This window comes from Acanthisitta chloris, unplaced genomic scaffold (genome assembly GCF_000695815.1).
Source record: "Acanthisitta chloris isolate BGI_N310 unplaced genomic scaffold, ASM69581v1 scaffold33842, whole genome shotgun sequence".
Classification (NCBI taxonomy): Eukaryota; Metazoa; Chordata; class Aves; order Passeriformes; family Acanthisittidae; genus Acanthisitta; species Acanthisitta chloris.
Window position 1 is genome coordinate 3,816 of NW_008661653.1, and position 19,175 is coordinate 22,990.

General features: G+C 50.5%; 1 protein-coding gene across 1 annotated transcript in view; it reads right to left on the reverse strand.

Annotated features, from left to right (window-relative positions):
- Positions 1–1,169: 1,169 nt before the first annotated feature.
- Positions 1,170–19,175, reverse strand: part of BEND7 (BEN domain containing 7) — a gene marked incomplete at both ends in the record, with an annotated part of 28,898 nt that continues 10,892 nt past the window's right edge. The window contains 5 exon segments of the mRNA XM_009070310.1: positions 1,170–1,289; positions 5,910–6,135; positions 11,116–11,381; positions 13,658–13,780; positions 19,040–19,175. The exon segment at positions 19,040–19,175 is cut by the window's right edge and continues 23 nt beyond it. Of these exon segments, the coding sequence (XP_009068558.1) occupies positions 1,170–1,289; positions 5,910–6,135; positions 11,116–11,381; positions 13,658–13,780; positions 19,040–19,175 (871 nt within the window).

The window sequence follows — 19,175 nt, forward strand, 5'->3', positions numbered from 1 at the left end:
CCTGCAGAGCCCTTGGGTTCCCACCCTGCCAGCACCGGGATAACAACAGGCACTTCACTGGGGATGGGAGGAGGGGGAAAGGCAGGAACAGGGAAGGGTCACACTTCAAGGTGTTGGCACAAGTGATGTGCCTCAGACAGCAGTGCCAGACACAGCGAGGAGAGATGGGCGAGAAATACAACCCTGAGAGAGCCTGGAGAAAATGGGAGGGTGCAACAGTGTGCACAGGTGGCCAAGGGCACCTTGTCCTGGCTCAGCAGAGTGTGGCAGCAGCACTAGGGCAGTGTCATCCCCCTGCACTGGGCACTGGGGAGGTCCCAGCTCAGTGCTGTGCTCAGCTTTGGGCACTCACTGCCCAAAGGCCATTGAGGCACTGAGCGAGTCCAGCCAAGGGCAACGAGGGCAGCAAAGGGCAGAGCACATGGGCAAGGGCTGAGGGAGTTGGGTTGGTCAGCCTGGAGAAGAGGCTCAGGGGTGACCTCCTGGCTCTCTGCAACTCCTGCCAGGGCTGGAGAGAGGTGTGGGATGTGTGTCCTGCCAGGGCTGAGGGAGAGGAGAGAGGGAATGGCCTTGAGCTGAGCCAGGGCAGAGTCAGATTGGGTGTGAGGAGAAATGTTTTCCCTGTTGTGGTGTTCAGCACTGGGATATTGCCCAGGGAGGTGGTGCAGTCACCATCCCTGGAGGTGTTTCAGAGGTGTCTGATGTGGCACTGGAGGATCTGGGTTAGGGTTTGGGGGTTCCAGCAGTGACAGGTTCATGGTTGGACTCAATGATCTCAGAGATCTCTGATGATTCTCTGATGAAAACACACTCAGGAAGTGTGTCCTTACAGACACACATGGTTCAGAGGGAAAGGTCAGCTGGGTGATGTCCTAGCAGTACAGAACTGGTCCTAGCTATTTCAAACACTGGGAAGAGTTTGGGTGCAAATAAAAAGGAGTTAGAGACAACATTTGCCCAAAACTACCTTGGCTGCAAAGGCAACTCCTCAACTTGCTGCCACACCAAACACAAGGCAACACCACAGACAGAAACCTGCTGCAGTGTTAGAAACCTAATTCTCACAGAGTGAACACTCACAACTCTTCAGTCAATAGGAAAAACACTTCTGTGGACAAAGGCTCTAAGCTTTGAATCTCACACATTGTCCCTCATTTCTTTATACATACCTGAGCCTCTTTTTAATCGTCTTCTTGCCAGTTTGATTTGATCCTGAAGAATCTGGACCCAGTCCCTAGGACCAGGAAGTTTATCCACATGGTTAGCAGTGCAGTATTTTTCTGTAAAGACTGAAATACAAAACACCTTTTTGAAATGTGCCACCAGAACAGAGGAAAAGAGCCTGGAGAGGACTCTAAACAAACAGATCAAGATATGCACTTATCAAAGAGACCTTTAAGGCCCAAATCTAGGACTGTGAGAGTGAAGCCCAACTCAGTGTTCCACAAGTTCACCCACAAGTCATTTGGGTGCATCAATATTGCAGCAGTGCCATAGTTACTGCGTAGCCTGACCCAGAGGAACCATCTCTACCTGGTGTCTCCATGAATCTCACACAAAATTGTCCCAGAAAAATAACAGTGCAGTGGAACTGAGTCTCCAGAGGTGACAAGTGTCGATGCTGCCTCACACAGGGCACAGGTGGAGAGCTGCAGACCTGGTCATTTGGTGGCCTCTTGGCCAGGCAAAGCAACCAAGTCCTACCACCATGGACATCAGTTCCCACATTGCCAAACCAGGTGGAACAGAACTGTTATAAAGCTACCAGATAAAAAAGTGCAGTTACTGGAACCTCCAGGCCCAATTTTGTGTTTCATAAAAATGGCACTGAGTGGGTCAACATTGTCTCCAATTCTGTGTTTACAGCAGAACTGACAATGTTATGCCAAAAACACACAGAAATGGAGAGAAACTGATGCAACTGATTTTCACCACGTCACTCAGAGGTGCAAAACACAGAGGGGCAGGGAGAGAAGAAGCATATTGCTGTTAGCATTGCTGCCGTAGCCTTGGCCAGAGGTCTCAGGGCCCAGGGTCCAATTAGCACTGCAAACAAAGAGCTCACTGGCTGCAGCTCAAGGAATTTGTGCTGCATGTCATAGAAATGGGATGGGCAAACATGGAGCAAACCCCAACGATGTCAGTGTGTCTATCCACACGCATCTGAAGCAGTTCTAGCTGCTAAGTATAACCAGAAGTAATCTCCCCCAGGGTGATAGCTCCTCGTGCCCGAGAGGTGCTCGTGGTGCTTCCTCTGCAGCCTGGTCAGCACGGGGCTCAGACCCACCCCGAGGAGCCCACCCAGCCACACACACTGCCTGACTGGCAGCAAATCTCTCTGAGGGTAGAGCTACTCTTCCCTTCCAAACCCATATGGTGCCCAACACAACAGGAACTGGAGCAGTGGCTTAAGGCTCCTACTCACTCCCAACAGGCAACTGCAGTCCCTCCTGTGAGCAGGGACAGTGTGTGACACCAGGCTGTGCCTGCTGGGCCTGCACAGCACACAGAGCCCAGGCCCTTGGGGAGCCAGTATGTTCACCTGGTTATCCCCTCTGAACTGCTCGTTCCTCTCTTGGGTGAAAGTCAGCATAGTCTTGGTTGCTCAGTGTGTGGTCAGGGAAACACCAATATGGACAGAAAGGAATGCAACAGGAAGGAGGCAGAAGTGGGACCTGCCCTTTCAGTCCATCTTGCACTTCAGCAGGTGGCACAAAGCCCTGTCCAAGCTGGCCTTGAACACTTCCAGGGATGGGGCATCCACAGCATCTCTGGACAACCTCTGCCAGTGCCTCACCACCCTCAGCATAAAAAAATCCTGTCTTCCCAAGGTCCAGTCTAAACCTCTCCTCCTTCAGTTTCAAACCATTGCCCCCTTGTCCTGTCACTGCAGACCCGGGAGAAATGTCTGTCTCCACCTCGCTCAGGAGCTCCCTTTACATATGAAAAGGCCTCAGTAAGGTCTCCTCAGAGCTGAGCCCCCTCCAATCTCTCAGCCTGTGTCCACAGCAGAGGTGTTCCAGCCCTGTGACCATCTTTGTTCCCTTCTGGAATCACTCCATAGATCCATGTCTTTCCTGGCTGCTGACCCGAGCTGGACGCAGCACTCCAGGTGGGTCAGCAGAGGGGCAGAATCTCCTCCCCTGACCTGCTGGCCATGCCTCTCGTGCAGCCCAGGACATGGTTGGCTCTGAGCTGCAGGGCACATTGCTGCCTCCTGTCTAAGTACCACCAATCCTTCTCTGCAGGGCTGCTCTCACCCCCTTCATCCACCAGTCCATCCTGATCCTGGTGAGTGCCCTGACCCAGCTGCAGGACCTTGCACTTGGCCTTCTCAAACGTCACGAGGTTCACATGGAGCCATTCCCTCAGCCTGCCATGGTCCCTCTGCAGGGCATCCCTTCCCTCTAGTGAACCAGCCTCACCACTCAGCCTGGTGTCACCTGCAAACCTGCTGAGAGTGCCCTAGAAACCACTGTCTGTGTCGCTGATGGAGACATTAAACACTACTGGTCCCAGAAGGGATCCCTGGGGGACACATCACACTCACACCTGAGCACAGCTCACTGGTTCCAGCAGGGAAGGATGGCACTGGCTGGATTTCTAATCACCAACATTCAGCAAAAATAGCTGCTTTGATTATTTTCATTTCTTCATCGCTTTTTTTCCCCCAGCTCTGGGTGTAGGACTGATGCAACTCGCAGGGGAGGCTAATTGCCCAGGAGAAACACTGCAGCTGATTCAACAAGTGCCACTGAACACCCCAAGCCAGAAGAGAGAATTGCTCCCTGGCTAATCACCCTGCTGCAGAAGCATGAAATCGCTTGTAAGGGCAGCAGTGAAAATGTTTGCAGACAGGAAGAGTCAAACAGTCCTTCCTTTGGCTTCTCTGCCTGGTTTTGCCATGAATGTATCTCTTGTGTCTCTGGCACGGAAAAGGACTCAGAGTGCCACTGCAGGGTATCTGGGCACGTGGTAGGGGAATGTCCTAATGACAATAACACAAACAACATGATGTTGTTCCTGTGGAGACTTCATACTGGCTCGTTTCTTCCTGGGGATAAATGGGACCACAGTTCCCGGTAGCTCCTTGGGGGGAAGAAGGGGCCACTGGAGCCAGGCTGAGGAAGGAGCTACAAGACCTCAGCCCTTGGCATCTTATTCCATCACAGCTTTCAGGGATGGCTTCCCTGTCAGGGATCAGGCACTGCCTTTGGGCAAGGAAATGCCAGTGAAGATCACTGCTACTAAGTGGTACCCAGTGGTACCATCACGGATGGTATTTATTCCTTGGGACCACAACTCTGCCCTTTCTCCTCCCAAGCTCAAGGGAAGAGGCTGTGCCAAGCCCCAGAATTGCCTCCAAGCTGAGAAACTTTGTCCTCTGCAGTGGCTGCTATTTCAGCAGTGATGCTGCATTCCCTGGAACACATTTCTTTCATCAAGTGCCGCTCAAATTAGAGCAGCATTAAAAAAAAAAGGTAATTTTGAACTCCTTTTTCTTCCATTTATTTATAAAAGTCTTTAAGGAAGAAGGAGATACAGCTAGAGTGATCTCAGACTCAGATTTTGCAGATTATTGAGCTCAGGAAGGTATAAACCAGTTTGTGATTTGGAGCTGATTACAAGCAGAACTGTAAAACTCTGCCAGCTACTCTGTCAGATGAGTTAGGACTGCGACACAGGCACAGCACACACATCACTGCAGAACTCACAGCTTGCAAGGGTCCCCCAAAGGCTCCTGTGTCCAGCCCATGCTCTGAGCATGGCCAGCCAGAGCACTCAACTCAGAGTGCTGAGTATTCCCAGGGCTGCAGCCCCTCTGAGCTCCTATCCCACTGCTCAACCACTCTCACACTGAAAATGCTTCTCCTTACATCCCTTTGCAATTTTCCATGTGCCCAAAGCCTCTTGTGCCTCTGGGGAGAGTCTGACTCTGTCTTCTCTTCCCTGTCTCAGTTAGGTGCTTGTGGGAAGCAATAAAAGTTTGTCCTGAGTCATCTTCCCTCTGGTTCTCTCAGCTCCTCCACACATGGCACCTCACCACTTCCCTGATTCAGTGCCACAAGCCTTGGTGACCCTGCACTGGTCTCAAGCCAGCGTGCCTGTCTTTTGTGGAGAGAGAGGCCCAAAAGTTGGCACAGGGGTGGCTGCAAAGTGTTCCCCTGCTTTTGCTGCCAGTGGGCTTAGAGCAGCTCTTCTCCTTGCCCTGTGTCCCCTGGGTCAGCAATCTGTGCCTCAGGACGAGCCACAGCCTCTAAAACAAGGTCCCTTTTGCAGCACAGCCTGTCTTTGCTAGTCGGGTACTGTCCCTACACTATCAGCTCTCAGGGTCCTCGGAGGCAGCTCAGAACCCCTGCCCCAGTACCAGCTCTTTGTGACTGTGTGATTCTGGAAGCCACAAAGCAATGATCGCTCAGAAAACCACCATGGGATGCTCACACCAACTAACACATTTGCTCCCCCAGGAGAAGCACCACCAGTTCTCAGGAGCATCAAACTCTTCTCAGTCCCAGTGTTATCCTTCTCCACCTCTCCCCAGTCCAGCCCCTGACTCCTAAAGGATTTACAGTCAGATGCAGTGCAAGGCTCAGGATTGTGGCTGGAGAGGATCAGTTATGCTGGCACTGTGTTTTCAGGATTCCTTTGCCTCTCAGACATGCAGGGAGAAAGAGATGGTGTTAGATGAACACCGAGTTTCTAACCCCAGAGCCTGACTGCAGAAGGCAGGATCTCTGCCTCCAAAGGAACACAAGCTGTCCCTGCAGCAGCTATTTTTAACAAGTGAATGAAAGGGAATAAAAATAAACCCGCATATTTTAATAGACCTAACCCACGTCAGAAAGTCTAATCCCCACACTCTGCTGAGCTATGTTCCAGTGACACACGGGGAAGAGCAAACCCCATACCTTTGATTGCACCCACAATGTTTTGGTCTAGCCCTTTGCGGTTGTCGTTGAGGCCTCGTTTCCTCTTGCCGTTGGGTAAGGAGTTGGCCAGAGTCTTGTCGTCGAAGAAGGCGCAGACGAGTTTCCTGAAGAGGAGGCTCCCGGAGCGCGTGTAGTTGGACAGGATCGAGTCCAGCTGCGACTTCGGCATGAAGACATCAAAGCCTTCTGCAAGTTGCACTTCTGGCTACCAAAAGAACACACAGGTTTGAATTAAAGGAGCATTCGGGGGCTTTGGTTCACCTCAGTCATGTGTCTGGGGAGGCTCTACAGTCACCCCACCAAACCACCTTCCAGGTGTCCAGGGCCACAGCAGCCCGAGCCACTGAAATCACAGCCCAGCACAGAACAAGAACCTTAAAGGGCAAACCAGACAATCACACTCCTGTCTCACTGCTGCAGCAGTTCACAATTACTGGCATTACTCCGAGCTCGCAGCTACCAGAGGTACCGTTCGATATTGGGCAATAATGACAGAGCAGAGGGTGATCCCACTGCAATGCTCCTAAGCGATGCTCTTTGGACTTTCATCCAACCATTTAATGGACTTGCTCCACTGCCAAGTGCTGTGCTGAGGGGCAGCCAGGCATTTCCAAGCAGCACAAACACAGGGGTACAGGCCCATTCCACGTGGTTTCCCAAGAGGGCTCCGGTGCAGATATGGCCCATGTGAGCAGAAGCAGACGATGAGTTCGAGGTTGCCCTTGGAGCCAGCACTTCCTGAGCATTCATTTCTCCCTGTTTACATATTCCCGAAATGCATCCTTAGCAGAGGATGATGCTAGAGAGACACTTTGTTTCATCACACAAACCTCAGTGGTAAATCTTGGTCTACCTGGCAGTGCTGGTGGCACAGCTCAGTGGGAGCCAACAGTGTGCACAGGTGGCCAAGGAGGCCAAGGGCACCTTGTCCTGGCTCAGCAGAGTGTGGCAGCAGCACTAGGGCAGTGTCATCCCCCTGCACTGGGCACTGGGGAGGTCCCAGCTCAGTGCTGTGCTCAGCTTTGGGCACTCACTGCCCAAAGGCCATTGAGGCTCTGAGCGAGTCCAGCCAAGGGCAACGAGGGCAGCAAAGGGCAGAGCACATGGGCAAGGGCTGAGGGAGTTGGGTTGCTCAGCCTGGAGAAGAGGCTCAGGGGTGACCTCCTGGCTCTCTGCAACTCCTGCCAGGGCTGGAGAGAGGTGGGGGATGTGTGTCCTGCCAGGGCTGAGGGAGAGGAGAGAGGGAATGGCCTTGAGCTGAGCCAGGGCAGAGTCAGATTGGGTGTGAGGAGAAATGTTTTCCCTGTTGGGTGTTCAGCACTGGGATATTGCCCAGGGAGGTGGTGCAGTCACCATCCCTGGAGGTGTTTCAGAGGTGTCTGATGTGGCACTGGAGGATCTGGGTTAGGGTTTGGGGGTTCCAGCAGTGACAGGTTCATGGTTGGACTCGATGATCTCAGAGATCTCCTCCAAACCTGCTGATTCCATGACTCTATGAAATCACACAGATTTAAGCGACTGCTCAGGAGTGAGATGCAGGGGAAGACAATGAAATAAACTACCCAGTGTAACACAAGAGACTTCTCTCAGACACACTGTGGGCCAAGGCAGAAGACCTTCCAGGAAGTCCCTTGTCATGAGTCTTTTTGCTGCCCCGTCTGTACCTATCAGACGTTACATGAGCATCGGGACTTGCAAGCACCACACAATGCTTAAGTATGATTTCTGCAAGGAACAATGATAGGTCTGGAAAGAAGATACATTGTGAATAAACTAAAATTTGTAAAATGTTATTTTCAAGTTGGCAATGAAGGAAATAAAATCAGTGGTCATGGCACAAGGAAATCAGCCAACACTACAGCCTAGCTCTTAAGGACCTGCCCTTTTCTTCCTCTAGAAGAAAATATATCCACCAGGGACGAGGTGTTTTCAAAGCTGTTTACACAGCAAGAGCAAATGCCACCTCCCATCAAATCACCTGCAAACATTCTCAGTCTAGACAGAGGAAAGGGCTGCCAATCTCAGAAGGCTTCGGCCACGCAACTCTTCTCGCGACTCGGCAGAGCTGCAGCGAGCGAATCCTTTCAAAGCCTGTGTGAGCACTGGGCATGGATGTGGCTGTGTGAGGACTCTGTGGGAGGTTTCTGCCTTCCCTGAGCTCAGCTGAGGACACCTGTGTTATGCTTTGATGGGTGTATTGAGCACCCCAGTAACACAGCTGGAAAATACATCTCAGAGCTCCCCTCTGCACCAGCACAGAGGAGTCAATATTATTTTGTCTATTTCCTTCTTAATCCAGGAATCAATTTGTTTATCAGTGGAATCATTTGAAGGCATAACAATTTATTCTTCCTTTCCTTAACCAGTGCACTACTCTTCAACCAAAGACAATCAGTAACTAACTGAACTTTATCACAGAATCACAGAATGTTCAGAGCTGGAAGGACCTTGAGGATCATCAGTGCAACTCCTGCCCTGCACAGACATCCCTGACAGTCACACCCTGTGCTGAGAGCATTGGCCAAACACCTCTGGAGCTCTGTCAGCCTTGGGGCTGTGACACTGCCCTGGGAGCTGTTCAGTGCCCAAACACCTCTGGGGGAAGAACCTTCTTCTCTGATCACTTTGAATGTTGTTAGTGAGTGGTGAGACCCCGTCCCAGGGTGCCCAGGGAGGCTGTGGCTGCCCCAACCCTGGCAGTGTTCACAGCCAGGTTGGATGAGCCTTGAGCAACCTGCTCTGGTGGGAGGTGTCCCTGCCCAGGGCAGGGGTTGGGGCTGGGTGAGCTCTAAGCTCCATTCCCACTCCTAAAATTCCATGACTCTAGTATAGTGATCATGGCATAAGCAACTGGTGTACAATCAAATAAGCAAGACCTGAATGCCAAAGGCTTTTGCAGTGCTAAAATTAACAGGCAGTGAATTAAATTTAATGCTAGACTTTTTAGTAGGTTGTGATAAATAGATTAGAAATGATGAGGTTATAATGAAATATTGTAACTGCAAAACAAACACAGGGAAGTTTAACTAAGAGCAGCACGTTACATGCACAGTGCAGGCTGTGAGTCATGGGCCAGGTCAAGGCTTGGCCTCACAAGGACTCTCCCAGCTCCAGGAGTAGCAGTATTTCACCTCAGCACATCTGAACTAACAATGCTGGTGTTAGCAGCCCAAATTTTACACCCATTAAACTCAGACTTTTCTCAAAGCTTGGTACCTGTTGGCCAAACCGCAGTGGTGGTGCATGGCACAGCACAGGCTGCAGAGAGTCCTGGGGGTATCCTAGGGGAACAGTTGTTTGTGGTGCTGAGTTAAACAGCTTTCAGCCTCTCAGACACTGGTGGTGAGCACACCAGAGGTGCTGGGGAATAAACAGAGGGGATAACGCTGCCATTCCTTTGGCAAGCAGTGACTTTCTTTAGCCTTCTCCAAACATTTAAGGTCACATTTTATTTTTGCTGCTAAATACTTCTGTTTTCAGAACTGAACTGTCTTCTTTCCAAAGACACAACAGAATCAGTTTGTTTGTCTCAGGGTTCAATTTAGTCAATCAGCTACCGTGGCAAGCAGGGCCCAGGCGTGGGAGGGCAGAGAGGGACCTGATTTGTGAGCCACATGTTTCCTCTTCTGTCTTTCCTTGGGTCAACTGGCAACCCCAAAGAGTCATGTCCAGCACTGGGACACACAATTCCATCCCAAGTACAGAACCATTCTCAGACAGCTTCAGACTGACAAAGAGCACCACAAGCAAAGAGAAGTTAGCAGCACAAGTTGCAGACTGGAGATAAATCACCAGTCCCTGCCCAGACCATTCCCTCAGACCCCATTAAGCACAGTAGTGTGAAGGGAGAAGCTCTGACAAAGATCCAACCAGTCCCTCCATGTCACAGTGTGCAGCTTCCCTAGTGCTGTGGCTTGCTCCCCTCTACCTGAGGCAGCACCACTGCTTTTATTAGCTCCCTCTCCCAGAGAGGTGGACTATTATCTCTGCATTGTTTCCACTGAGGCTTATTGATACTGAATTTCATCATGCTTTCCTAGCTCACAGTACTTAGGGTAATGGAAAGTGCCTGCTCAAAATTATCAATGGAGTAGGGAAATTCATGCTCAGTTTACTCCTTGGTGAACTGCTTTGAATGACATCAGTCTGGGGGTTAGGCAAAGCCAACCAGACACCAGAAATTCCTCTCAATAGGCACATGAATCACGAAAACATACTCACTGCACTCTTACAGGAGAGAAGGACATGCCCTGAGAGTGGCAAAGTCTGTCCCCTTTAGCCACACTGGCACCAGGGAGTGCTGAGGTTCTCAGCCAGCAACGACAGCGACGAGGAGCAGAGGACCCAACTGAGCAGGGACAGGCATGAGCTCTGCAGAGCTGAGGAGTCCACTGAAGTCAGTAGGAGCAGACAGGCACAAAAACACACCTTGGCACGATGAAGTCACACGTGGACTCCAAGGACTGAGCAGCAAATAGCAGGGCTGTGGATGGCTTACACACCCAGCAGTTTTCACGGCTCCTCATCCCATTATGGCATGGGGAGATGTGAAGAGCAAGTTCCCACTACCAGTGCAAACAACCTTGAACTCAGGGGAGAACTACACACTAATGAAAGTTGGAAAAAATTACCACAACTTGGTAATCTGCAGTCTCCATGTCTAACCCTACTGAAGGGACTGGAGCACCTCAGGGGTGAGCAAAGGCTGAGGGAGTTGGGGCTGTTCAGCCTCCAGAAGAGACACTGAGAGGAACCTCAGGAATGGATTCAAGTCCATGAACAGGAGGTGCCAAGAGGAGGATCAGACTCTGCTCACTGGGGGAACCAATAAAACAAGAGAGAACAGCACAAACTGATGCTCAGGAAGTTCCACCTGAACACAATGAAGAACTTCTTTGCTGTGCAGTCCCTGAGCACTGAACAGATTGCCCAGAGAGGTGGTGGATTCTCCTCACTGAGGTGTTCCAGACCCCTCTGGACACAACCCTGAGCCATGTGCTCTGGGCTGGCCCTGCTGGAGCAGGAGGTGGGACCAGATGAACACTGTGGTCCCTTGCAGCCTGACTGGCTCTGGGATTCTGTGGTTCTGCTTACTCTAACACAGAGTGTGACTCAAGCACTGATTCTCCTGAGTGAGTCAGTGCTTTAAACTCCTCTGATCCTGCTGTGTAAAATGTTGACTTACATCTGATGAAGCTGATTCAAGGATAATCCCAAAGCCTGAGACAGGGGTGTCTGGTTTCAGGGGAGGCTCCATCACTTGCAGACTCGACCGCTCCAAGTTTGCCGACAGCTTCTTCTCGTTCTCCACAGGGTTGGGTTTCCTGCTCACGGCCACTGGCTCCATAGTTTTGAGGGGCAGTTTTCTCTTTTTATTCCTCTTTCTTGAGATTGTTGACTTTTGTGCACACATCAGAGGCACAGGAGGCTGTTGTCTGTGTTGGGTCCCGACTGAATGGAAGAAAGCAACGCATTAATGCACAGACAACAGCACATGTCTAACCCCAGAGTCACCACTGAGCTGCTGACACTCTTCTGGATCAGTGGGTGTTTCCAGGGCTGCTGCTGCTGCAGGGGCAACAGAGACATTTCATCCCCTTTGCAGCATTTTCCAGCCTATGTGATGGGGATAATGACAGAGCTCCAGTGTGAGGTTCTCAGGATGTGTCTTAGGGCAAGGAGGGATATGTGGTTCTTCCCCCCCATGACTCCTGGGTGGTTGGTGACACACACAAAGCACTTCAGCAGTGCTTAGTTTGTGTACCCTCTGGAGTCACTGAGAATATCACTGTCTCTGAGCAGCTCTTCCTGGTACAGTAAGATCATACAAGTGCAGTGACAGATATTTTCTGACTGCAGCCTCCAAGTTAATTAGCTCAGCAAGAACATTTCAAGTGCCATTGTGGCAAGAATGAGTGAAAACACTACTCAATAGCTTAATTTCTGAGAAAAAAATGAACCCGAAGTTGCATCAGTTTGTTTTACTCATACACAAAAATGACAGTCCACATGTCACCACTGAAATACAAGAACTATATCCCATGTTTATCAGTATTTTGTATTCTCCAGCATCCACAATCACTTGTACAAACTAAGGCACCAATCCTGAAGCTGTATCACTGTGTCTCCAGAAGCAGAATGCCACCAGGATACAATTACAGGTGAGGGTAAATCACTAAGATCAAGGTCAGAAAAGGGAAAATGCTACACATGCAGATCAAACTCATTCAGGATATGAGTGAGCTACAAATGTTCCACATCTTCAAAGCTTGAGGAGAACACCAAACCTCGGGATGCTGTTTATTAAACTGTTTCTGGAATATTTCGTTCCTGGCAAGGGTTTCCAGGCTGCAATGTGCAGTTTGTAATTAAGACAATAGATTGTTTGAGCACTGGAATAAGTCATTACATTCTCATTTACATGTTTGCATTTTAGTTTGGTTTTTCCTTTGAGCAACAAAAACGCCAAATGATTTTTCTCTGCAAAACTGTAATTTCAGAAAGCATGAACTGTTCCCAGTGAATCAGGAGATTCACTGATTAACAAGGTACTTTGCAGACACGTCACAATTAAACAATACTCCTGCTCGAGGAACCAACTCCCTTGGCATGACCCCAGACCTGCAGCTCTCGGTCTCAAGCCAGTTTTGGTCCCATGTCCCAGCAAGATGCTCAGACCAGGATCCTGTGTGCTGGGGACTCCTAGAAGAGCATCTTGTGTGTCAACTGCTCTGCCAAAACCTGCCTGACCCTTCCCATGGCTCACACCCCATGGAGACAAGGGGTTAGTCAGCCCTTCCCTCCACCCACACTTCACTCCCTGTTCCCACAGAGGACTTACCCAGCCACTCGACAGAAAACCCTCCACAGCTCCATTCCCCATCACTCACACTGGACAGACCACTCAGCTGACAAGATCTTCAGCAGCTCCAGCTCCTCGTTAGCATTAGCACTAGTTCTCAGCGAGCACAGAGGCTGCAGCTTCTCAGCAGCCTGTGATGACCTACCTAGCTCCTACCTGCCCTGGTCTCTTGCTGGCTCTAGTGCTCTTCTGGCTCTGTTCTGTTCCAGCTCCCACCCTGGCAGAAAACTACACTTCCCAAAGAACAGACTGTTGCTGGTTCAGCCAGTGGAAGAAGAGTAAGACCAGACTGAAGAAGGGTGGTGGAGGCCAAAACATGCAGCAGCAACAGCTCAGCCCAGGCGACCACAGAGCAGGAATTTGAAGAGGACTGAATGAAGTGCTGTTCAGCAGCTTTCAGCCACCCTCCAGCTTTGTTTCTCCTACCCCTGAGGTCAGTGAACTGGTGAGCAGATCAGTTTGCACCCCTGAATCAATGCACTGTGAAAGCAGCTGGGGGTGGTTGTGGCACACTGACCCACCCACTCAGCTCCGTTAGGAGAACATCAAACCACACTAGGTTTGCTTTTAATTTAGCCTTCAAAGATTCCAACAAGATAAAATTCCGTGTTACAGGTAAGGACCTGAAAGTAAAACCAGCATTTCCAAGAAGCCTGTGAAAACTGGACTTTGAATGAGCTCTCTGAAGGGAGCAGGAAGGGTCCAGGCTTTCCTGAGTCTTCACACTAGATTTCTTACTAGACCATTCCCTAATAATAAGCTGATAGGATCATAGAGCAGTTTGGGTTGGTTGGAAGGGACCTCCAAAGGTCACAGCCCCATCCTCCAGCCAGATGCTTTTCATGTGTTGGACCAGTCACCGTACCTGCTTGAATCTGCATCAGTTTCCTCATGGTCTTGAGCTCCTGAAGAATTGCCTGCAGGGTTGACTGGCAGTTACATGTACAGCAGTTTGGTCCAGCTGAGGAATTCATCACTGGGATTTCTCCTGCAAGACAGAGGAACAAACAGGGGGAGAGATATGTAACCCACACAAAAATCACTTTGCAGCGCAAGTTTGAAACTACTATCAACACACAGATTGTGAAACCAGATCCAAAGCATGAAAGCAAATCATTTTCAACATGGTCCTTTCAGGAGGGAAGGACCACTAGTTTTTATCCAGGTCTTGACAGGTGCAATTACAGAGCTGGGATGCAACGTGCCAAGGGCTGGAGGAGCCTGCTCAGAGCCAGCACAGTGCTCTCCTCTCAGCAGGGCCCTCCACTGTCAGCCTGGAACGACAAAAGCACCAAACCTCATTATGGATCACACACACAAACCCATCTCCCAGCTCAGCCTTACAGAGAACGGAGACAGCCTGGGTGGCACAGATTTGTACTGGACATGAAATGAGGGCCTAGGATTTCTAAACAGGACAGGCTGTGAGAGCCCTCAAGCCTTCCCTGGACAGTTGTATCCTGCACCTCAGACAGGAACAGCTCCATCCCTAGCTTTGGTGCTGCAAACAGACATTTCACAGCCAACAAAGCACCTGGCAGTGCCTGGCTGAGGCTGGAGGGGATGCACAGCCCCTTCCCCTCCACAGGGGCTTGCAGTCCTTTAAACAGAGTGATTCCACTGCTCTAAGCCTGCGAGGGGAGGGATGATCTTTTATAAAGACATCTACAAACGGGCCTAAAAAATCACCTCACTTGGTGTCACATGTGAACTTCAGACAGTGAATTTCCCTTTTTCTTCCGCAGTCTGACACTTATCAGTGCCCTTTAATCATTACCCAACTACAGTGAACATAAGCAACTCATTTAATCTCTGCTCATAAATCCTGCCAGTTTTCCTTATTACTTTTGCTCTCCTCTGAAGCTAGACCAGGCTGTTAATACCTCTCTGGGTTTGGGCTGTGTTCTCTCATCAGAGCTCCCTGATGCCAGACCCACACAGATCCTCTGCCTTCAATCCTCATGGGAAATGGCTGAGTCTGGGCACCCCTAACCCACTCCCACCCTGTGCTAATTCTCCTGCTATGCCCCTCCATCCCCAGTCTTCCTTTCCAGGCACTTGTTTTCTACCTCCTTGATAAGGAGAAGAAAGCCCTAAAGGGCTGGGGAATTCCTGGCTAGTGGACAAAGGGAAGAAAGCTCTAAAGGGCCAAGGATTGCTTGCTGAGTGAACAGAGGGGAGTCATGGGGGAAGTATGCCCTAAAGGGAGCTACCTGCAGGCTGAGGAGGGGGATGTGCAGGTTGAGCAAGGGGACGGGCCAATGATTCTTTTAGAACTAATTGTAATAATATTGACCACCCATCTCTGGAAGGAATGTATAAAAAACCATGAAGTTTTGTCCCTGGAAGCACAGGTTTGGTGGAAGGATCCCCCTTGTGCCCAGCGCTGAATAAACAAATACCTGCTCCTCAGAGATACAAGTCTGGGAGTCGTTTCTTTTACAGCTTTTCTCATCATCCTTCCATTCTCTCCTTCATCTCTGAAGCAACATCTACCAGCCCTGAGTAAACTGGAGATCCTTCTCCAAAGTGAAGCTAAACTGGTGCATCATTTAAAGACTACTGACATCTCCTGGGTGTCTCTCTCTCCTCCTTTCCTCAGGTATTTATGTTGTCCACACTACTGCAGTTACAACTTTTGGTGCTGTAAACAAGACCAGTTAAACTGCATTAAGGTAAATGGAGTCAAATCTCAAATCTGGCAAATACAAATGCAGTAGTTCCACTAGTTTCATCTCTCCAAGGTTTCAGCTGCAAATAAAACAACTTTTAGAGGTAAAAAGTTCGCTGGAAACCAGGCTGAGCCTCAAATGAAAGCTAGAAGGTTACTGACTCAGCAGAATCTGCCTAGTTTGATCTCATCCTTCATTGTGCACTGTCTATTCACTGGAAGTTCCTTGGGGCATGGATGGGATTTAGCCTTTTCAATGGTCCACGGAATGTTTATCTCATTGGTACAGAGGGAAAAAAACAATGTCATCTTTAGCTTTTCAGCAGATTACTCAGAATCCCTGGGCCCCACCAATGCCCTTTACCTACCTGGTAAAGGTAGACTTTGAGTGGATGAATTTCAAGACTACTTACAACTTGCTGTCACCAGCATAACTCTGTACCTTCCAGTGAGACAAGCAAATACCCCAGAACTGGAGCCAGAGGATCATAGAATTGTGGGATTTTAAGGGTTGGAATGGAGTTTAGGGATCATCCAGCCCCAGCCACAGAGCAGAGCAGAGGGGCAGAATCACCTCCCTTGACCTGCTGCCCACACTCCTGTGGCTGCAGCCCAGGCCTGGGTTGCTTTCTGGGCTTAGGAGAGTTTTATGAATAGAAGACAAATACAAAGTAAAACCATCCTTCCTCCAGCACCTTCTCAGTTGTTTCAGACTAATAAGTTCCTCAGGATAAAGCCTGTCCTCTCTCTGGATCAGAGCTCAATATTCCATGGACTGTTGGAAGGGATAAGTGAAGGACAACAGCAGGAGCCAGGGCTGGTGGCTCCTGTCTCCTTCTAACCAAGGCATGGTGAACTGCATGTGAACATGTGGACCAGCTGTCCCACTAAACACCTGTACATCTGTCCTGTGGCAGGACCACGTGTTCCAGCAGAAGCCTGCAGGGAAACCGAGGGGTCTGTTTTCCCATGGAGGCATCAGGGATTTACATTACAATCCCCATTAGCACTGATAGAAATTACCCATGTAAATCTACCGCGGGGACTGGGAATGGGAAAAGAGACCCCCAATACTTCAAACCGAAGCAGGTTCCGCTGACTCCATACATATTCATGAGGGTTTTTTATTTTCTGCCTCTCCTCCCTCCTCTGATCACTTACTGTGTTGTAAGAAACATCTACTAGAGTGCTCTCAGTCATTGTTCCAAGCACTATCTTTATCATTTTTAGAGGACAAAAGCAACCCTTTCCAACGTGCTATAAATCAATTTTTAATTTTCGAAGGAGAACAGACTTCTTGGTTTTATGAAGGAGCCTTAAAAGCTGTGTGCCCTGGTGTGGAAGGCAGCCAGCAGGCAGCCCGGAGAGCTGCCGTGTGCCTGGGAGAGGGAGACAACACCACACATCAGCTGCTTCCCCCTGTGAGCAGCAAGGAGCCCTGTGTCTCCTGGGTCTGCTGAGAGTTCACCTGCTCTACCAGTGCCACCAGTTTGTGCTTGAGCACAAGCACTTCCCATGGAAATGGCCTTGGTACAACCCAAAAGCTAATGCAGCTGCTGCATCTCTGCTGGGTTCGCTACGGGACACAAGAAATGCAAAGCCTTGGGCAGACCCTGGTGAGTGTGTTGTCCTGACAGGGCAGATATGCTGCTCCCTGCAGCCCCAAGAGGCTTCCACCAATGCTGTGGGTCACAGGTGCCTATCTAACTTCCTGACCTGTGGAGCCACCACAGTAAATCTGGTCTGGAATAAACCACTTCACTTTTCAAGTGTGTTCCCTCTGCTGCAGCACTGTCTGGGCTCCCCATTCCTCCTCTTCTCTCCTCTGTTTCTGCCAGTTCCTCTCTCACAAAGTCTTTCCATACCAGCACCTATTAAACATCCTTTCCAGCCTCTCCTCTACCCTGCAAGTAGAAGAGTTAGATGGACTTGATGTGCTATTTGTTCAAATTTGAGTCATTCAGATGTCCTACAACATGATCTTCACTTCCTATTCACTGTCTATCCACAAGGGACAGAAAGTGTCTGAACTCAGACCTGCTGTAGTGCCTGAACATCTCCCCAGGGATGAGCTAAGCCTGACAGCCCTAGGTGACAACCTTATCTCCTGCCTGGCCACTTTTACCCTGATGTGTTCAAACACCAGGGTAAGTACCAAGGAACAGTTATCTCCCTTGAGGACACTGTTCAGCATTTCTGTACTCAGCTTTTAAGGACTTTGTCCCTCCTCTGAACATCTAAAACGCTGAGACAGATGCTCAGGCTCCCAGTGCAAGGGCTGGGAGGAATCAGGCTGCCCAAAAGAGCTGCAGTGCTGGGTGAGGAGCAGTTTCAGAGCTTACTCACAGCCCAGAAATGCCTCAAGTTTTCCTTTCCTAGAGACCAGGCTGTGGAGCCAAGACAGCCAAACTCCCCAGCGGATCACAACACCCAGAGCAGGCAGGTTCCTGCACAGACTGTCCCTTCCAGGTGGCCAGAGGGCTCACACCCATCCTTACGTAACCAGCAGAGGTTGCATTCCTCTCTGCAGCAGGAGAGCTGTGCAGGCAGGTCGCCCTGTGCCTCCCGAGCTGGCAGCCTGGGCACTGCTCCTGCCTGGCCAGGAGGTCGTTCAGCACGACCCTCCCACTGCCCCACAGACCATTCTGAGCTGTAAGAGACCAGAAATGAGCCGTTTGCTTGCATTTGGGGCCAAATCCTGCCAACACCTTTCAGCTCCCATGCTGAATCAGGCCCCTGAGGGGACAGAGGTGCTGCTCCACCTCCTCGCTGGATTTGGGAACAAGGCACCTAATCTGTGCAGGCTTGGGCACTTCTGTGCATGCAGAGAACTGTCCCTGCCGGTGCCTCCCAGCAGAACGAAGGCTGATGAGTTTTGGGTCCTTCCATATTTAGAGTGCTGGGAAGGATCTGTTTGGGTGGTGTGGTTCTGACAGCAGTTTGGCTAAACTGGCAGCAAACCCTCCATTCTCTGGGGCTCTGCACCACCAGAGAAAAGCACGGAAAGGCACAGTGGGCAGCATTCTCTGCCAGACCAGGTGGGCCACGCTCTAGTACGTGCAGTTCAGAGGTAGACTCCATCTCCTCTTTCCCCCAACAGCCTCGTAGGATTGAAAGCCTGAGGCTGTGTGGAATTCTGCAGCTGCAGCTCAGCAGCCTGGCATGAGGCTGATGCCATCCCTTACAAGAGGCAGCAGAACCCTGTCCTGTGAGTGGTGTCACAACAGCACCGCATTACTCGTGGCAGAGAGGAGTGGTAGAGGTTGACATTTAATGAGCTACGAATTCAATAACAATGGCAAAAGCTGTTCTAGTGAGTGCTGTATAGAAATGGAGCTTGTAGCAGCACTGAGTAACTCTGTCCCCTGCCCAGAACCCATCTGAGAGGCTCAGACAGATGGCAGCAGCACAAACCCACGTTCACACCTCTGGAAGTGCTAACTGTGCTCATTTCCCAGGCTCTGAACCTCGACTGCTTTCAGCGCAGAGCACAATGCAGCAGCACAACAGAGGCAGGAGCTCGGCACCCTGCGAGGACGGAGAGGTGCCGCTCTCAGTATGGAATGCAGCTCCTACCGTTGGAGGCCACTCGAGCCTGGCTCTGGAAGGTTTTGGAGCGCGTTCCGTACTGCCCCGCGAAGGGGCTGCCCTGGGGCTCGCTCCAGGCGCCGCTCTGCGAGGGATGCAGGCTGGGCTGGGGCTCCACGGCGGG